The sequence below is a fragment of the Mesoplodon bidens genome (genome assembly GCF_964165515.1).
Source record: "Mesoplodon bidens genome assembly, chromosome: 10".
Lineage (NCBI taxonomy): Eukaryota > Metazoa > Chordata > Mammalia > Artiodactyla > Ziphiidae > Mesoplodon > Mesoplodon bidens.
The window spans coordinates 18132373-18151760 of record NC_138172.1 but is presented as its reverse complement, the minus strand read 5'-3'; the positions used below and the strand labels follow the sequence as shown (position 1 = coordinate 18151760).

The window sequence follows — 19388 nt, the reverse complement described above, 5'->3', positions numbered from 1 at the left end:
ACAGTGAAAGGGTCTCGAGATACTAGGGACTGGTTCTCTGGTGGCAAAATCCAGAAAAGTATTTTTTTGCAGGGGGGGCTTTTGCCTACATCTGCCACCTAGGTTCAGGGTCAGAGCCACTATCTTTGAAGAGGGTCAACACTTGTGATGGCTGTGTCCAAATTTGTACCTTCTAACACCAGTCAAGAAATAGCTTTCTGTCCTCCCTCTCTCCCTCTCTCCCTTCCTTCCTTCGACAGATTTGTGTTAGGCTTTGAGAAGTGAAGGTGGAACAGTTCAGTATCTTTTTCTTGAAAAGCTCACAGACATGAGAGGATAATAAAAATGTCCACACACTAGCTAGTTGCCAGATGTTCTGGATTCTGCTGCCAGACTAGCTCTCCGTGCCTCAGCTATCCCATTTGTAAAATGTCAGGGCGGGAGAGTACTTCTGAGGTCTCTGCCCTCTCTAACTTCCTGGGCGCTTATGTAATGTAATCAAAATCATAATGATAATAAAAACAGCAGCCACAGTAACTGAGTGCTTAAGTTCCAGGCACCCTGTGTGCTCAGGGCTTCATCATCGCCGTTTCACTCAAGTCTCAGGGCTGTTTTACAAACTTCCATTTTGCGGATGAGGTAACTGAGGCTACCGGAGTTTAAGTACGTCAGACAGGGAGCAAACAGTTGAGTTGGGCTTTAAATCCAGCTGGTTCCATTGCCTAAGCTTTTCATCCCTTTGCTGTGTGCATTGCTTCTCTTCAAGGGTGGGTCATCGACGAGCTTTGGATTCAGGCAAGGAGGTATTTTTGCTACGATTACTAGTAATACTGAGTGCTTTTAAAATGTGTACTCTGACCGCTAAGTGTACACACTCTCACTTGATTTTCGCAGCCACCTTATAGGGTGGTCCATACTAGTGCTTTCTTCGTACAGATGGGGAAAGTGAGGCTCAGAGAGGCTCAGTAAATTGCTCAAGGTCACACAGCTAGCAAATGGCAGGGACGCACATCCAGGGGGTCTGCGTCCCACCCCCCCTACCTAGACCACTCTGTCTTCAGGTCGGCGCAGGTAGCTAGGGCCATCCCGGGGGAGAGGCGGGGAGGCCGCCCCTGCCGGGTCTGCGGGGGACTGCCGGGGGGTGGGGGGCTGAGCACACGCCTCACCGCGCACGCGCTCTCGGGTTCCGGGTCTGGGCGCGCCGCGGGCGCGAGGACGGCGGCGGGGAGCGTGCGCGTGATGACGTGCCGGGCGCCATGTTGGAGGGCTGGTGGTAGCGGCTCGGGGAGGTGCTCGCTCTCTCGGTCTCGCTCTCTCGCTCGCTTCCCCCGGCTCCCTTCGGTGCCCCCCCCGGTCGCCTGCGTGCCGGAGTGTGTGCGAGGGAGGGGGAGGGCGTCGGGGGGGTGGGGGGAGGCCTTCCAGTCCCCAGGAGACCCACGGAAGGAGGCGGAGGCTGTGAGGGACTCCGGGAAGCCATGGACGTCGAGAGGCTGCAGGAGGCGCTGAAAGGTGGGGGTAGCTGCCCCCTCTCCCTTCCTTCTCACCCTCCGCGGTCCTATCTCCCTTCGGGGCAAGTGGTTCCGCGCGGCCGGGCCGGGCTTGGGCGGGGGGGGGCGCGCTTCCCTGGCTCCCATCCCCCTCCCGCTTCCCCGGGGGCGGGGAGCCCCGTGGGCAGCTCCCTCCCGCCCCGCTCTGGGCTTTGTGTCGACCGCCGGCGTCTGGGCTGGGGGAGGGGAGCCGGGAAGCTCTCGCGGGGGCCCCGGCCCCTCTCCCACTCCCGGGGCACGGGTCTTGGGCCCGCAACTCCCTCCCAGGCTGGCTTCGTTCTCCATCAGGCCCCCGCACGCCGGGCCACGGGGCGGAGGAGAAAAGTGAAAGGTTTCGGGGGGTGGGGGAGGAGAGGGGGCGGCAAAGCAACTTTCAAGTGTCTCAGGGAGCCTTTTTCAGGGCTTCTGAAGTCATCTTTCCACGCGCCCTCATTCTCAGGTGGTCGCCTTCCCGGCTCTGAATTGCTCGCCTTCCAAGCAACAGGCTTGAGAACAGTGGTTCTCCAACTTAGGAGAGCATGATTTCAGCGTTCTGAGAATTAGGCTTTGATACCCAGGATCATTGGGGGACGGCTCCGAAAGGGAGCTGGTGTTTTCTTCAAACGCAGATTTATGAACTTCACGTAAATAAACAGTCTGTGGGGTCGGGATCTGGGGTTTGTATTTTAGCCGGTCTCTGAGATGAATGTGGTCCTGGTGTTCCCCCGGAGCACACTTTGAGAAGCACTGCGTTAGGGCTGGTTTGTGGCGAAGTTGAGTGCCCCCTTTAGGAGGGGTCTCCTTACCTGTGAAGAGTGACATTTGAAATTGGAGAGTATGAGGTGGCTATTTCATTGAGAGGCTTTTCTAAATTAAAAAAAATTTTTTTTTAATTGCTGCTTAATATGAGGAAGGACTGAGAGGAAAGTTTGTTGTTGGAAGGCATTGGAAATGGTGGACTTTTAGAAATACTAATAACTTTTCTTTCTTCCCTTGTCTAGATTTCGAGAAGAGGGGGAAAAAGGAAGTTTGTCCGGTCCTGGATCAGTTTCTTTGTCATGTAGCCAAGACTGGAGAAACAATGTGAGTTGAAAACATGTAATCGTTGTTATAGATCTGTGGATCCTTCAGAATTGCTCAGGAAAGGACAGAAGTGTATTTCAGAAGCAGTGAATACTCCATCTGTCTAAACTGCACAAGCTCCAGTAATTTAAAGCATTTACTAACTGTCTATGCTTTATTTACTTCATATGTGCTCTGTAACGAATTTTAAAGCTTTGTTAAAATTTTCTTTATGCTTTTGCGCATTTAGAATGTGTTAGTCTAGAAGAGCCAGAGAAAAAGAAGAATGCATATTCCATTATGACTGTTTTTGGCCATAACAAACAGACTTATTTCCAGAATTTTGTGGATTTGATTCTGTTTCAGATTCTTTTATTGGTGGTATTTTTCTCATATTGTCCTGTATCCAACCTTTTGTTGTCATATTTATATATGTGGGTGCTTGAAGTGTCACTTATATTTATTCTCTTGAGCACTCAGGGTGATTATCTGACAAATTCCAGATGCTACAGCCTTGACTGTCCTGTAAACTTTCTAGGATAGCTAACTTGTTAACATACGCTTAGAATTTTATTAGGCTTGTTTCCAAATGCTGTGATTCTGAAACTTATGAAGTTAGCACTGTTTTCAGAGGAACATTTCAGTTCATTGTTGTGTGTGTAGCTGTTTGGCAGGAGTTGTTTTCACACTCAGGCTAACTTTATTTGTAGAGAGCAGTGCAGATTGGGTGCCTTGTAGTCTTTGTGTAGGAGGAGGTAGGGAACAGGAAGGGGAGAGGGTTTTTTGGGGGGTGGTTTTAAAAAGTGGGCTTTCTTTTGGCTCCTCTACGTCATGTCTAGTTTTAAAATTCTTTTTGAGGCCTAATAAAAGAGTGTAAGCTTCAGCAAATGATGTATACTTTCTTTGGCTTTATTAGCAAATGTTCATTTCTCACAAGATTTGCTTATGGTTGCAGCGTAGCCTTCTAATAACTGGCCTGATTTTAGAAAGGAAAAAAAAACCCTCTTTAATGGTCATGCAGACAAGCTGAAACTCCTTGCTGCTTATTAAAATCACCAGTCACCTTAGGAATATGACTGTGATGTGTTCAATCTTAAATTTCTATTTAGTGCTTTTAAAAAATGGAACCCTCCAGGAAAGAAAGGTAATTTTCGCTTCTGAATTATAGTCTCTTAGAACATCTTGATTTTAAAAAATTGATGCAGAATAACTAATTTGTGTTTGTATTGATTGCTAGTTGGTCCAAACTTACACCTCTCTACAGTATCAAGAGGAAAAGCATTTTACTTCTTAGTTTTGATAAACAAGATTATTTGGAGTTAAATACTTAACACCTCTTACCAGGTGTGTACAAACTGCCGTCCCTTTTTGATAAAATACTTTGGCTGTAAATGTATAAACAGTTGAAAGTTTCTACAAGAAAGCTCTTTAATATCCTGTTTGACCGGATCACTAAGTGGCTAGGGTAATTCAGCCTGATTTTTCTGGACAATTATTTGTCCTGAGAGAGGACTTTAAAAGGTCATCAGTTGTCCCATCCCTGTCCGCCCCTCCCACCGCCCCAAATCTTTAGGTCTTTGTACATTTACTGAGGGTATTTTGTATTAAAATGATTGGTGGTGTTAGATTCTTTATGGAGTTTGGGAAATATTTTTTAATTTATGATTCAGACAGCTGGTATTTTTACATTTAGCTTTATTTAGCCTTTGTTGGTTTTTTGTTTTTTTAAATCAACATGGGCATGCCTTAACTTTTGATACTGAAATTTGCAGTTTCTGTCATCATTTATGGCTAAACTGAGCTTTGTCTAACTTATAAGACTGTAAATACAAGAATGAAAATCTAAAAGATAGCAGTTTAGATCTTTTTGATGTTTTAGGATGGATGAGTTTCTTAAGGTAAGAATTCCTGGATTTTTTCCCTCATTTCTGTTTTTAGAAAATAGCTTTACTTAATAATGCTTATTTTTAAAAAACGTCATTTATTGAAAACAGTAAGCTTAGTTTACTAAAAATATATAGTTTGGTAAATTTTGACATCTACACTCATGAAACTATCACCACACTCCAGATGGAGAATATATCCATTACTCGCAGGAGTTTCCTCATGTCCTTTGTAATCTCCCCTCCCTGTGTGTGCTCTCCTCCCCTCAGGCAACTAAAGACCTGCTTTTTGTCACTGTAGATTAGTTAGCATGTTCTGGAATTTTATATAAATGGAATCATACAGTATATTCTTTGTCTGCCTTTTTTTACTCCACATAATTTGAGATTGATCCACGTTGTTCAGAAATCAACAATTCATTCCTTTTTACTTCTGAGTTTTATTCATTACATGGATATCCTACAGTTCTTGCTTCATTCACTGGTCGATGGGCATTTGGGTTATTTCCAGTTTTTTTTCAATAAATTTATTTATTTATTTTGGCTGCATTGGGTCTTCATTGCTGCGCACGGGCTTTCTCTAGTTGCGGCGAGTGGGGGCTACTCTTCATCTAGGGGCACAGACTTCTCATCACAGCGGCTTCTCTTGTTGCGGGGCATGGGCTCTAGGCGCCCAGGCTTCAGTAGTTGTGGCACACAGGCTCAGTAGTTGTGGCTCGCGGGCTTAGTTGCTCCGTGGCATGTGGGATCTTCCCGGACCAGGGCTCAAACCTGTGTCCCCTGCATTGGCAGATGGATTCTTAACCACTGTGCCACCCCGGAAGCCCCAGTTTTTTCTTTATTAAACAAAGCTACTGTGAACATTTGTGTATGTGTCTTTGTATGCATTCTTTTTTTTCTTGGGTAAAAATCCATCCAGGAGTGGAATGGTTGGATCATATGGTACATGTATGTTTAACTTTAGAAACTACTGAATTGTTTTCTTGAGTGATTGTGCCAATTTGCTTTTCCACCAGTATCATGGGAGTTGAGATAGTTTCTCCATATCCTTTCCAACACTTAGTACGGTCAATCTTTCTTACTTTAGATATTCTAATAGGTGCCTATTGTATAGTGGTTTTAATTTGTATTTGCCCAATGACTAATGATGTTGAGCATCTTTTCATGTATTTATTTGCTGTTTGTATATCTCCTTTAGTAAATTGATTCTTCACATTTTTGCCCATGTTAAAATGGGGTTGTTTGATTTGTCATTGGGTTTTGAGTGTTCTTTATATGTTATGGATACAAATTCTTTATTAATGTGGTTTGCAAATACTTGCTACCACTCTGTGGCTTGTCTTTTTATTCTCTTAACAGTGTCTTTTAAAGTGAAATTTTAAATTTAATTCCATTTTGATTTTTTAAAATTTCCTCTTTTGAGGGATTCTTACTGCACTGTATGTTTTGATCATTTGTTCTTGTGTGCTTTCTAGTTTAGTCTTTATTTCCTGAAGTAATTCTTTTCTGATTCTTTTCTGTATTCTATTGCTTCATTTTCTGAGTTTCTCTAATTCTGACTTGTATCATTTTTCTCAATGTGTTTAGCTCATTTTGAAAATAGCACAAGGTTTTGATCTGTTTCTGAGCAAGTCTTTCTAGCTTCCATTTGCTGTCTTGAGGGATGTTATTTTGCTCCTTATTCTCCTTTTTTCTTAGAACAATTTCATACTAGATTTGATCTTGATATTTTTCTGTTTTGCATTTTTATGTGAAAATAGTTTTTCTGCACTTTGAGGAGGAGGTATGGTTCAGAGTAGCTGTCCTAACTTCACAGAGTTTGCTCATTATTTTTGTGAAGTGTTAGAATATAGAGCGTTCTTTCTGAAATTTCTAGGCTCTGTTCTATCAATACTTTTATTTGGACCTTGTCTTTCCTTCATCTCTGTTGTCTCTTTCTCTTGTCTTTGGGGTCTCCTCGGGATGGGAGCTCTGGTGGGTCACTTTCAAGAGCTCATGAAGCAAGACTTTGTCCCTTTCAGCCCTCACTGGAGATCCTTTCTCTTCACTTATTACTGTGCGTGGGCAAAACCTATCTCAGTTTCAGCTACTGTTCTTACATTGACCTGCCATGATTTCTTGTGAACACCTGTTGGCTATTTTGCGGTTCTCCTATCTGTAGGCCCTTCCGGTTCACTGCGACTTCTATTTTCTCTTGTACAGATTATGATAATGGTACAGGTCATGTGACCATAAGTTCTTCCTCATTAACTTACATTTTGGGGTTTGTGAGATAACCTTGTCAGGGAGTTTTGTTGTAAATGTTTTTGCTTATTGGTTTTGGGTTTGCTGTCTAGTTACGTTTGACATAAGGGGTTTTGGAGAAATGAAAAATTGTAGCACCTCTGCCATCCTCTCAGAATTACACTATTTAGGAGCACTTTTTCTTTTTTTTTTTAATTTATTTTTGGCTGCGTTGGGTCTTCGTTGCTGCATGCAGGCTTTCTCTAGTTGTGGCGAGCGGGGCTACTCTTCGTTGTGGTGCGTGGGCTTCTCATTGCAGTGGCTTCTCTTGTTGCGGAGCATGGGCTCTAGGCGCGTGGGCTTCAGTAGTTGCGGCACGCGGGCTCAGTAGTTGTGGCTCGCGGGCTCTAGAGCGCAGGCTCAGTAGTTGTGGCGCACGGGCTTAGTTGCTCCGTGGCATGTGGGATCTTCCCGGAACAGGGCTTGAACCCGTGTCCCCTGCGTTGGCAGGCGGACTGTAAACCACTGTGCCGCCAGGGAATTCCCTAAGAGAACTTTTTAAGTCAGTCCCTGTTAAGTTAGTTTCCTCATCTATAAAAGGGAATAATAATACTACCTCATAGCATGAGTACATAATATATGGAAATACACTGCTTCATAAACAGTGTTAACATTATTAGTTTAGTCAATAAATAGTAGCTGTTATTGTGTTGATAATGCTTATATTGAGTCTACTTTTTTTTCCTCCTTGCAGTTTCAAACTTTGTGTTCAGCAATTTTGAAATACTACTAAGAAAATAAAAGTTACTTAAAAAGTAGTAGTAATCAACAACTGAGATCTGCATTATTATAAATAAAATCTCCTTAAGTCCATGTGACTGTTAGATCCCTCTTCTGTGGCTTTCTTTGGGGAGGGAATTTTGTTTTGTGTAAAGTAGTATCAAACACTTGAACATTATTTCTAAAATGTCAGTTTCACATACTATCTTTGGGATTTTTTGCCACATCCTTGTAGCATCTGTATAATTATTTACTTAATGTTCTTTTTGAGGTCAGCTTACTTTTATTCAGATTTTTTTAAGATGGAAGAATTCTACAGATAGAGATTAAGCCCTCATTTGATCCCTCCCCAGAAGTATAATCAACATGTTAATTTCTTCCTCTTAGTCTTGTGAGAGATAAGGAGGTCTGAAACCAGTGGTTTGTTGCATTAGTTATATTTTTCTATGTCGTTTTAAAATCTGTAAATACTAAAATATTAATATGAATTACCCATGTGCCACCTAAATTCCTATCATGTACCATTATCACAGTGGTACACAGAGGAAGCACAGTAGATTTTCAGTAGATATTAGTTAAATGGTTGCCCTTTTGCATCTAAATATTGTAGTAACTGCAGTGATTAAGATAGGAACATGAAGAAAGTTGTAGTTGTTTTCATTTGTTTCATCACATCAAACCTGTAAATCTGATGTGTCATGTACGCTGTACAAAATCTACTGCGTGATGCACTGGAAGCTAGATGTGTCAACTGTGTTTTCTGACTGGAATTAACTTCAATTCGTCAACCTTTTTGGTGTGCAGGTGAGTTCATATTTTCCATGTTCAGTCCAGTTTTTACTAGTAGTTGGCTAGTCCTCTAATTTCATGAGAGTTAGCGTGTGGTAACGACATTCTGGGAAGGAGCATGGCTTGATTCTGAAATTAACTTGTCAGAATTAGCTGTGTGAATTAGGGCAAATAATTTGTGAGCTTGTTTCCTCACTTCAGAAGTGGGGTTTATACCATGTAGTTGCTTCAGCTTTTGTGAGGACTTGAAGAAATGAAAATATGTAGCTATAGATGCTAAAATTTGGGAGAGGGTAAAAGTTAGAATTGTCTGTGTGTTGGGCATAAATAGAGTGCATTTGGCTCATGAAACAAGTCTGAGGTACTTAATCTTGTGGAACGAGCTCTGGTTGGAGAGTCACGAGAGCACAAGACAGACCTGGGTTTGAATTCCCAGCTCTACCACTTAGTTACTCTGTCACCAAGGCCAACTCCTCTGTGCCTTAATGTCCTTATCGTAAGATATGGGAAATAAAGTAAATCCACCTCAAGGGATGTTATGGGGATTCACTGAGTTTATAAGTGCTTAACGCTGTGACTAGTGCATAGTGACAACTCCCTCCTCCCCATAGCTACTATTTTAGTCTCCAGTAAGTCACTTAAATTACTGTGGGCCACACTTCACTCAGGTACTGAATGAGGAGCTTACAAAAGATGATTTCCAAGTTTCCTTCCATTTCAGAAGCCTGTGGGAGTCTATGTTGTGGCAGTAGCTACCAGGGGTGGTGTTGCAGTAACAGTGGTAAAGGGTGGGGCACAGGCACAGCGGTTGTCGTTAAATGTCTGCTGTTGGTGAGGATGTTACCTCTTGGGAGTATGTTACATAGGTTAGTGGTTTCGAGACAGTAAAAAACTTGAGAATCACTTGGATGAGAGAGACCAGTCTGTGTTACCACTAACGCACGAGAGCCACAGAGCGGTTCCCAGAGTGTCTGTCTTAGTGTTACCTACATGTGTGCCTTTTTATCTATACCCAGAGATCCTCTTTGTGCCTGCCAATAAATTGGAGTTCATAATGCTTACGGACTGTTACTGAAAGCCTATCACCAACTTCATGTGGCTTCAAAACATCTTATTAGGGCCTCCCTGGTGGCGCAGTGGTTGAGAGTCCGCCTGCCGATGCAGGGGATACGGGTTCGTGCCCCGGTCTGGGAGGATCCCATATGCCGCGGAGTGGCTGGGCCCGTGAGCCATGGCCGCTGGGCCTGCGCATCCGGAGCCTGTGCTCCGCAACGGGAGAGGCCGCAACAGTGAGAGGCCCGCATACCGCAAAAAGAAAAAAAAAAAAAAAAAAAAAAAAAAAAACAAAAAACATCTTATTAGTAAGAAGATGAGGAATTTATGGTCCAGATTTACAGTGGCTTCCCTCTGTTCTGTGGACTGTAGGTCTTTTACCTTTCTGATATGGGAGTTTATTATTGGGGGGAATGGGGGGTGAGTGAGTGAGCGAGTGTGTATGTTTGTGTCTGTCTACCTAAATCAGTATCAATAGCAAAAAAGCTTAAATCACTTACTAAAACAGAGTATAGACAGTTGAAGGGGAGCACATTGACTGTTATTTTATTTAATACATATGCCTGTGAAAGCATTGTACGTTAAAATACCTGATGAACGTGAGAAATGTGTTTTAGATCTTCATTTGTGCTAGGCCTTCAGATGTGTTCAGTTGCTCATCTTTGTTCTCTCTGGTTTCACCCACCGCGATCCTTTTCGTTTATCAGGCTGCCTGGGTTTGGCGCTTGTAACCACCCTCCAAACTCCATTCCTACCAAAATAGATTGAATATTATTGAGAACGTACACCATTGACTGTAAAGTGTATAAGAGCTAATTTAAGTCTCAGTAAAAATGTAAAATAATAGTAATAGTGACCCATTGCTTTTAAAAAATGTGCCATATATGTGGTAGTTCAAGTAGAGCTTTTTTGTTACCACTTACCAGTTTGACTTTGTTGGGGGGGGCGAGGGGGATAGCTTTATTGTAGAGTGAAGACACACTTGGAGCTGTGTATGTCAAGGTATCTCTGTTGTCTCTGTGCTTATAATCTGCTTGACTCTAGATTAGCAGGCTGTCCTGGTTAAAATTCTAGTTTCATTGTAACCTATTTGAATGACCATGATGGAACAAGTTAGTCACCTAGGCCCTCTTTTCTTCTGTTCCCCAGCTGAAAATATGAATAACAACACTTAGGTCGCAGAGTTTTTGTGAAATAGCAGGCATTCAACAGATCTTAGATGCCTTGTTTATATACTGTGATATAAGAAATAAAAATTCATAGTAAAAATAACATGTATTTAATAGCAGTTTTGATACTTAAAAGTTTTTGCAGCTTACTGAAATGAAATCCTAAGAATGAAAACATACTGACGAGTAACAGTGATCTGTTTTCAGGTCCAAGAGTTCCCTGATCTCATCAAGCTTCTTTATACTTGTGACTGAGCTAGCTGTTCATTTTACTTGCCAAAACTTTGCTTCAGCTATTATCGTTTCCTTCTTTCCTGTAGCCAGGTCTGACTTAGACTGTGCATACCTGCACTTGTGCATACCTGTACTTGTACTATCTCCCTATGATTTGTCTGGGCTCCCTGCAGGGAGTGGAGCCTCTTGAGTACTTTGACTCTTTAAATCTTATTCTCCTAATGTTATTTTTTGTTGTATGTGGTGCTTGTGAGTACTCCTACCTAGTTAGAGTCTTTGATTGATTTTAAAGTGGTGAATCAGAAATCTTTAAGGGACTAGGATTTTCACATAATAACTTCTGTTTTGGGTTATCGGGTTTTTTTCTTCCTAAAAGGCAAACTTTTAATGAACATTTCTTTTGTGCCAGGCACTATCAAATGTTTCATATGCCTACCCTAATTTAATCTTCACAACTACTCTTTGAAGTAGTTGTCTCCTTTTTAAAAATAAGGATACTGGGGCTTGCAGAACTTAAATAATTTTGATTGTGCAGCTGGTGAGTGACAGAATTGGGATTTAAACTCAGCCATTCTGACTTCAGATTCTCCCATAACCAGTACTTTATACCACTTGTCACTTGTTCAGTTGTCTTCTCACATCTTTCCTATTTACTGTAGCTATCTTAGAATCCTTACAAAACTACTTAGAATTTGAAGCTATACATTTGGTAGGAATCTATTACCACTGTTATTTTTGTAAATTCTAAGACTTTCATGCTGCTTACCTAAGCCAGATCCCGCATAGCTGTCCACCCCTCCTTTCCTTGTGCTTTGGTATAATGTGGGTAATGTGACCTTCTAGGCACTGACACCACAGGTGGTTTCCTGGGGGAGGGATTGTGGCAAGTATGGGGAGGTTGGGTGTGGTGGTTTGTGGTTTAAGAAAAACTATGTTAGGGGATACTTATTGAAAGGGTCAGTAAGGTAGGTGACTTGATGTACCCTAACATTTGCGATTTTGATCATTTTCTGGTGACCCCCCAATGCTGAAACCTTGCAGTAATTTTAATTTTGCAGTATACATATGAAGCATATAGGTGATGAGCTGATGTATGTATTTTAGGTGGAATGTGTAAGCCTCTTTAATACATGCATCTTGGATTTGTTATTCTGTCACTCCAAAATCTTACCTTTAAGGTATTGGGAGATAGGTGATAATATTTACAGGTGATGAAACGAGAAACTACATATTATAGAAGGATTTGAAATTTGAGATACATAAGAGGTCTTACAGGTGTATTTGTAATTTTTGCACTGTTGTGTACTGCTGGGAAGGCGGGTGAGGTAGCTTTTTTATTAACAACAAAATATTTCTATTCAGAATTGTTTGTGCTAAAGTGAATTTAATATTTCTGGAGATAGTTTTATTCTGGTCTTATTTTAGGGGTATTATTCATGAGGACTCCAGGATAACTTTTGAGATTGTAGGTATTTCTTTTCTCAAAGTGGTTCTTTAAGTGGAGACTAGTCCGCCTTTTCTAGGGCCTTTGCACATTAAGAGTATTTCTGCAAGGAGTAATCTTAAATATGGATAGAATGTGGCCTGGTTTTCTTTTTTCCCCAGTGAAGACTGTTGGTGAACCCTGGGTTTTCCTGTTAATCTGTTGTAAGACAAGTTGTCTTTCTCTTGCTCCTGTATAGCTATTAATACCCCTCTAATCTTATCCTAACTGTTCATGTTAGAGGGTTCATGGGGATAATACCTTGTTACCTTGTCATCCACTTTTCTTGTAAATATTGTCTGTGGCATTTGGTTTTGCTATCTTAGTTGCTCTAGCACATGGCAGAAGTGAATGCCACAGCTAGGATTTGGCCACTTTAAAAAATTCCAAAAGGGGCTTCCCTGGTGGCGCAGTGGTTGAGAGTCCACCTGCCGATGCAGGGGACATGGGTTCGTGCCCCAGTCCGGGAAGATCCCACCTGCTGCGGAGCGGCTGGGCCCGTGAGCCATGGCCGCTGAGCCTGCTCGTCCGGAGCTTGTGCTCTGCAACGGGAGAGGCCATAGCAGTGAGAAGCCCGCGTACCGCAGAAAAAAAAAAAAAAGAAAAAAAAATCCAAAATATTGATATTAGGTGAGTATATGGACAGGTGGTAAATATAAATACTTGTAGAACTTTCAGTGTTTCTGAAAGTATCTTAAATATGGAGAATATCATATATATGCTTTTAAAATTCACATCTCCATATTGGTTAACAAGTTTGGTGAGAATAACTGCATTTTGAGTTTAATGGATCACATAAATAAAGTAATTATTATTTTGCCCATAATATGAAAAAGCTCATGTACAAAGATTATGGAAATTAATACTCCTTTAGATAAGCCTGTCTAGTTTTAAAAGTTTTTTATTACAAAAGTGCTTACAGGAAAAAAGAAAAATCAAACTAGACTGTTGTTAACCTGTTTCATGTATATTCTTAATAGAATTTTTCTATGCATATATGTTAATTCTTTTAAAAAATATTGTATCATACTTCTGCAATTTGTGTATGTCTTATTGAAACACATCATTTTTTGGGTGGCATAGTGTTCCATCATTTTGGCTGTGTTGTAATTCATTTAACCTGTCCACTTTGATGGTCTTAAAGATTGTTTACAGTTAAAACAATGCTTAAGTGAGCATAATTATGTTGGCACAGATGCAAGAATGGGATTTATGGGTTGGACTTTATGTGCATTATTATCTGGCCTTCAGAAATCCTTTTGTTTCAACATATGCCTATAGAAACAGTGTATCAGAGTTACCTGTCCAGTATCAGTACTGAACATTATTAAGCTTTTAAGTCTGAAAATCTGATAGATGAAAAATGGTATCTCATTTTAGTTTGCTTTCTTTTATTTTATGCCAGCATCTTTCCATTTGTTTATTGCTATTTGTAGTTTTCTGTTTCCCTCATTTATTAAGCTATGATTTGTTCCTTAGTTTTTTTTGCTAGATTTTTATTGATAAAATAATAGAGTATCTTGATAAAGTTAACTTCTAAATAAGTTATACTTTTGTTGTGTTAGGAATAATTTGAGTTTAAGACAGTCTCAAGGACTTCGCTGGTGGCGCAGTGGTTAAGAATTCACCTGCCAGTGCAGGGAACACGGGTTCGATCCCTGGTCCGGGAAGATCCCACATGCCGCGGAGCAAGTAAGCCCACAAGCTGAAACTGCTGAGCCCGCATGCCTAGAGCCCGTGCTCTGCAACAAGAGAAGCCAGCACAATGAGAAGCCCGCGCACCGCAACGAAGAGTAGCCCCCGCTCGCCGCAACTAGAGAAAGCCTGCGCACAGCAACAAAGACCCAACGCAGCCAAAAATAAAATAAAATTAAAAAAAAAATCTCATTCTAAAAAAAAAAAGAAAAAGACAGTCTCAAGCAGCAAGTTGTTTAAAAAGGATGTCCTAGACTATATAGCAAAGGATAGTCTTTGTTATATGGGTGGATTGAATTGTTATTTCTGGCATGTATCTTTTTATTCACATTCCAAAGACAGGTAGGCATATTTATCAGTAAAAGAAACTTCAGATACAAAGTATGAGCAATGTCTTTCATTTTTATGACTGTATTTGAAATTTTGTCCTGGTAACCCCCCCCCCCACCCCCCGACATGTGGTCCTGGTCTGTTTATTTGTAAATAGGCCAAAACAACCAGTTAGTTTGAGAGGAAAAAAAACAAAACAGAACTACATTCTGTCCTTAGGTTGGCTGAATACTGAGAACACGCTGAGATCTCAAAAGTGTCATAAAGTCTAGTCAAGCAGAATAAATGAAAATACTACCCCAAAAAAGGGATGTATTTTAAGATTGTTTCCTAGTATCTTAAAATTAGTTTTGAATAAATACATACTTTTATTTAAATGTAAGTAAAATACTGATGGTGTCTAAGTAAAAGTAATTGAAGATGTGTGAGATTTTTGAGATGTGGGATTTTTCTTCGAATTTGCATTTAATTCTGTAATATTTATTTCACTTTCTGTTTCAATCATTTTTTTTTTTTATAAATTTATTTATTTAGTTAGTTAGTTATTCTTTTGGCTGTGTTGGGTCTTCATTTCTGTGCGAGGGCTTTCTCTAGTTGCGTCGAGCGGGGGGCCACTCTTCATCACGGTGCGCGGGCCTCTCACTGCCGCAGCCTCTCTTGCTGCGGAGCACAGGCTCCAGACACGCAGGCTCAGTAGCCGTGGCTCACGGGCCCAGTTGCTACGCGGCATGTGGGACCTTCCCAGACCAGGGCTCGAACCCGTGTCCCCTGCATTGGCAGGCAGATTCTCAACCACTGCGCCACCAGGGAAGCCCTGTTTCAATCATTCTTAACAGTGGTTCTCAACCAGGGGTGACAACGTCTGGAGACATTTTTGGTTGTTACAAGTGGGAGACGCAACTGGCATATAGTGTGAAGCCAAGAATGCTACAGTGCATAGGGTAACACCCGACAACAAAGTGTTATCAGACCCAAAATCTCAGCGCTGAGGTTGAAAGATTCTGCTTCATAGGAAAAAGCATACGTTAAGCTTTAAGAAGTGTCTAATAGTTTTGTTCTGTGACCTGTGAAGTAAAAATAGTGATGGGTATGATAAGACCATCAAGGTCTTTAACCAAGGCTTCTAGTTTTATTGATACCTTTCAGGATTCTATTTGACAAACTTAGAAAAGTCTGATTCTGGGAAATAAATACTACTTATTGAAGATTTGATAGTTTAATTAAAGTGTTCTCTTTCCTGACTTTCAGTTAAGATGAAAGTCCCAAATGTTTTGCCTTTTATCTAATCACATATTGTCTAGAACTCTTTCTCCTTGCTGGTCATACTCACAACACTTTTGACGTTAGATATGTGATACCACCTGAGTCTCCGACAATTCAGTAGTGCCATTTTCTACTTGGAGTTAGCATCAGATCTCACATGTTAAGGACTTAGTCCCACAAAACTGCCACCTACCTACCCCCTTCGGACACCAGTCACAAGTCCAGGTTGTTATACCTGTGTTTCTGACCAGCAGGCTAAAAATTAGAGGTTTCTATGACCCCTTCCTCAGGTTCTGTTAATTTGCTAGAGTGGCTCGCAGAACTCAGGAAGTTTACTATCTAGATTATTCGTTTATTAATATTACACAGGATGTTCAAGGTTATGAAGGAGTAGCCAGATGAAGAGATACATAGGGTGAGGTCCAGAAGGGTCCTGAGCACAGACACTTGTGGAGTTTGGGTGCACCACCCTCCCGGCAGGTGGATGCATTCTTGCTCACCAACCCAGAACCTCTCTGATCCCCATAGTTGATAGATGTTTATGGAGGGTTCATGAAGTGGGCATGATCGATGATTAACTCCACTTTTAGCCCCTCTCCAGAGAATGACAGTGGGAAGTGCGGTTGAAAGTTCCAAGCTTCTAATCATGACTCCATCTTTCTGGTGACCAGCCCCCATCTAGGAGCCTACCAAGAGTCAGAGTTGCCTCATTAGAATAAAAGACATTTCTATCACCCAGGAAATTCCAAGGGATTTAGTAGCTCTGTGTCAGGAACTGGGGCCAGAGACTAAATATTACAACAGAAGATTCTCTTAGGACCTTTATTTTCAAGGGTTTTAGGAGCTCTGTTAGGACCTGGGAGCAGACAGCAGTATGCATAGTTCTTTTTTTTTTTTTTTAACATCTCTATTGGAGTATAATTGCTTTACAATGGTGTGTTAGTTTCTGCTTTATAACAAAGTGAATCAGTTATACATACGTTCCCATATCTCTTCCCTCTTGCGTCTCCCTCCCTCCCACCCTCCCTATCCCACCCCTGTAGGTGGTCACAAAGCACCGAGCTGATCTCCCTGTGCTATGCGGCTGCTTCCCACTATCTATTTTACGTTTGGTAGTGTATATGTGTCCATGCCACTCTCTTTCTTTGTCACAGCTTACCCTTCCTCCTCCCCATATCCTCAAGTCCATTCTCTAGTAGGTCTGTGTCTTTATTCCCGTCTTACCCCTAGGTTCTTCATGACCATTTTTTGGTTTGTTTTTTAGATTCCATATATATGTATTAGCATATGGTATTTGTTTTTCTCTTTCTGACTTACTTCACTCTGTATGACAAGACTCTAGGTCCATCCACCTCACTACAAATAACTCAATTTCGTTTCTTTTTATGGCTGAGTAATATTCCATTGTGTATATGTGCCACATCTTCTTTATCCATTCCTCTGTTGATGGACACTTAGGTTGCTTCCATGTCCTGGCTATTGTAAATAGTGCTGCAATGAACATTGTGGTACATGACTCTTTTTGAATTATGGTTTGCTCAGGGTATATGCCCAGAAGTGGGATTGCTGGGTCGTATGGTAGTTCTATTTGTTGTTTTTTAAGGAACCTCCATACTGTTCTCCATAGTGGCTGTATCAATTTACATTCCCACCAACAGTGCAAGAGGGTTCCCTTTTCTCCACACCCTCTCCAGCTTTTATTGTTTGTAGATTTTTTGATGATGGCCATTCTGACCGGTGTGAGATATCTCATTGTAGTTTTAATTTGCACATAGTTCTTATTACTGCACAAATATATCCATTAGCTAGCTTCATTGGACCATTCTTATATGTGTAGGGGAGAGAGAGAACCTTTAATTTCTCACTTCATTGGTGGATTGCTAGCTTTGTGTCTTAATTAACTGCTCTGCATATACCTAATCTGTAATTACCCGTGAACTCTGCTGGCTGATAGCTTGGCAGCCCTGTGTATCTCACAGAGTCACAGGCTACTGCACAACTGGCCAGTACACCAGTGGGACATTAGTGGCAGCAGTGTTGACCACTTCTCCCACCTCCAAAGGAGTTAGCTGCCATAGCCACCCCCTGCATACTCTCTTTGAAAGGGAAGGGTTAAATTGAGCCTGGAACAGGTGAGAAAGATTTCTGTCATTTTCATATTTAACTGTGTGTTAAAGTGAGGACTCTCTTCATTACTCATGCATTTCACAAACAGTCTGACAAGGTGAGAGAAATTGGAAGTATGAAGTAGAGAGGTCTACCAAACCTGCATATTTTAATGTAATTATTAATAATACTTCATTAAATATGATACACATGGTAAACTGGGCAGAACACCAGGTGTAGACTAGGACTGTTCTAACTAGGGTGTATTGTCTCTGTTTCCTTTGAATTCTCCCTTGTATAGCATTACTAGTTTGTATCATTCATTCTTATACTTTTATCCTATTAGTTAGGCAAATACTGTTTTATTCTTTAAACTGGTTTCTTGATCTGGGCTTTTTTTTACCTCCAGTTTGTCTCTTGCCACTGTATGTAACCTTGCCAAGTGACTTGCAGTTCACTGAGTATGCAGTAATCTGTTTTGCTAGTATTCTAATGGCATCTGTTTTTTTAAAAAAATATTTATTTATTTTTGGCTGCATTGGGTCCTCGTTGCTGCACGCGGGCCCTCTCTAGCTGCGGCGAGCGGGGGCCACCCCTTGCTGCAGTGCGCGGACCTCTCACCGCAGTGGCCTGTCCCTGTTGCGGAGCAGGGGCTCCAGGCTCCCGGGCTTCAGTAGTTGTGGCGCAAGGGCTCAGCTGCTCCCCGGCACGTGGGATCCTCCCGGACCAGGGCCTGAACCCGTGTCCCCTGCATTAGCAGACGGACTCCCAACCACTGTGCCACCAGGGAAGTCCCTCTAATAGCATCTTTCTGTTTCTTGCCTCTGACATTCTTCCTCATGGGATAACTTCAACTTGTCTTTGAAGACTGTTCAGACAGCTCCATTCAAATACATACGGATCCCCTGAGAAGCTCTCTTGGATTTCCTTTTCTCCATAGAAACTACCATATTTATGACATGCATTGATCATATTTTCTGTTAGTCTGTTTCCACTTGTGGTTCTGTAGGCTTTGAGTGCGCTGAAATTGCCTTGCTCAAAACGTGGCTCAAAGTTAGGAGCTGGATTAAATATCTAAATGGGAGAAAAATAAGACTCTTCATCTATTAAAGAAATATCCTTTTCTTTAGGAAAAAATAGAAAATATTATTGGTATCAGAATTTTGAGCTTTGTGTATGTGTGAAAATTCTGTTTGCTTGCTTTCTCTCTTCCCTTTTTTTTCTGTGTCCAGATTCTATTTATCCTTTGTCAGTTTTGCTTGTTTTTACACCTCCCTAGATTTTAAAACAAAATAGTAATCTTGCCTTTCTATAGTCTTCATTTTACCATTTTCTACTCTGTATGGGTACCTTTTTTTTTAACGGTTTCATCAATTGGCTTTTTTATTTTAAGTAAATTTATTTGTTTATTTATTTTTGGCCACGTTGGGTCTTCGTTGCTGTGCGTGGGCTTTAGTTGAGGCGAGTGGGGGCTACTCTTCGTTGCGGTGCGTGGGCTTCTCATTGTGGTGGCTTCTTGTTGCGGAGCACGGGCTCTAGGCACATGGGCTTCAGTAGTTGCAGCATGCGGGCTCCATAGCTGTGGGTCGCCAGCTCTAGAGCACAGACTCAGTAGTTGTGGTGCACGGGATTAGTTGCTCTGTGCATGTGGGATCTTCCTGGACCGGGGACTGCATTGGCAGGCAGATTCTTAACCGCTGCGCCACCAGGGAAGTCCCTGTATGGGTACTTTAATATAAGTATTATTTCTTCTACCAAGCTAGGCCCTTAGAGGCCATAATTTGTTTTTTGATCATTATGTGCTTCTGTATCA

At 41.6% G+C, this 19388-nt stretch overlaps 1 protein-coding gene across 2 annotated transcripts in view; it reads left to right on the top strand.

The window, feature by feature from the left end:
- Positions 1–1221: 1221 nt before the first annotated feature.
- The window catches only part of PPP4R2 (protein phosphatase 4 regulatory subunit 2), a 59238-nt gene continuing 41071 nt past the window's right edge, over positions 1222–19388 (top strand). The window contains exons 1-2 of one of the 2 annotated variants that reach the window (XM_081247670.1): positions 1222–1488; positions 2507–2588. In XM_081247670.1, coding sequence (XP_081103796.1) covers positions 1455–1488; positions 2507–2588 — 116 coding nt within the window. In that variant the 5' untranslated portion in view covers positions 1222–1454. Of the gene's footprint in view, positions 1489–2506; positions 2589–15025; positions 15148–19388 lie in introns of those variants that run through there. The other variant, XM_081247671.1, reaches the window with a different exon arrangement.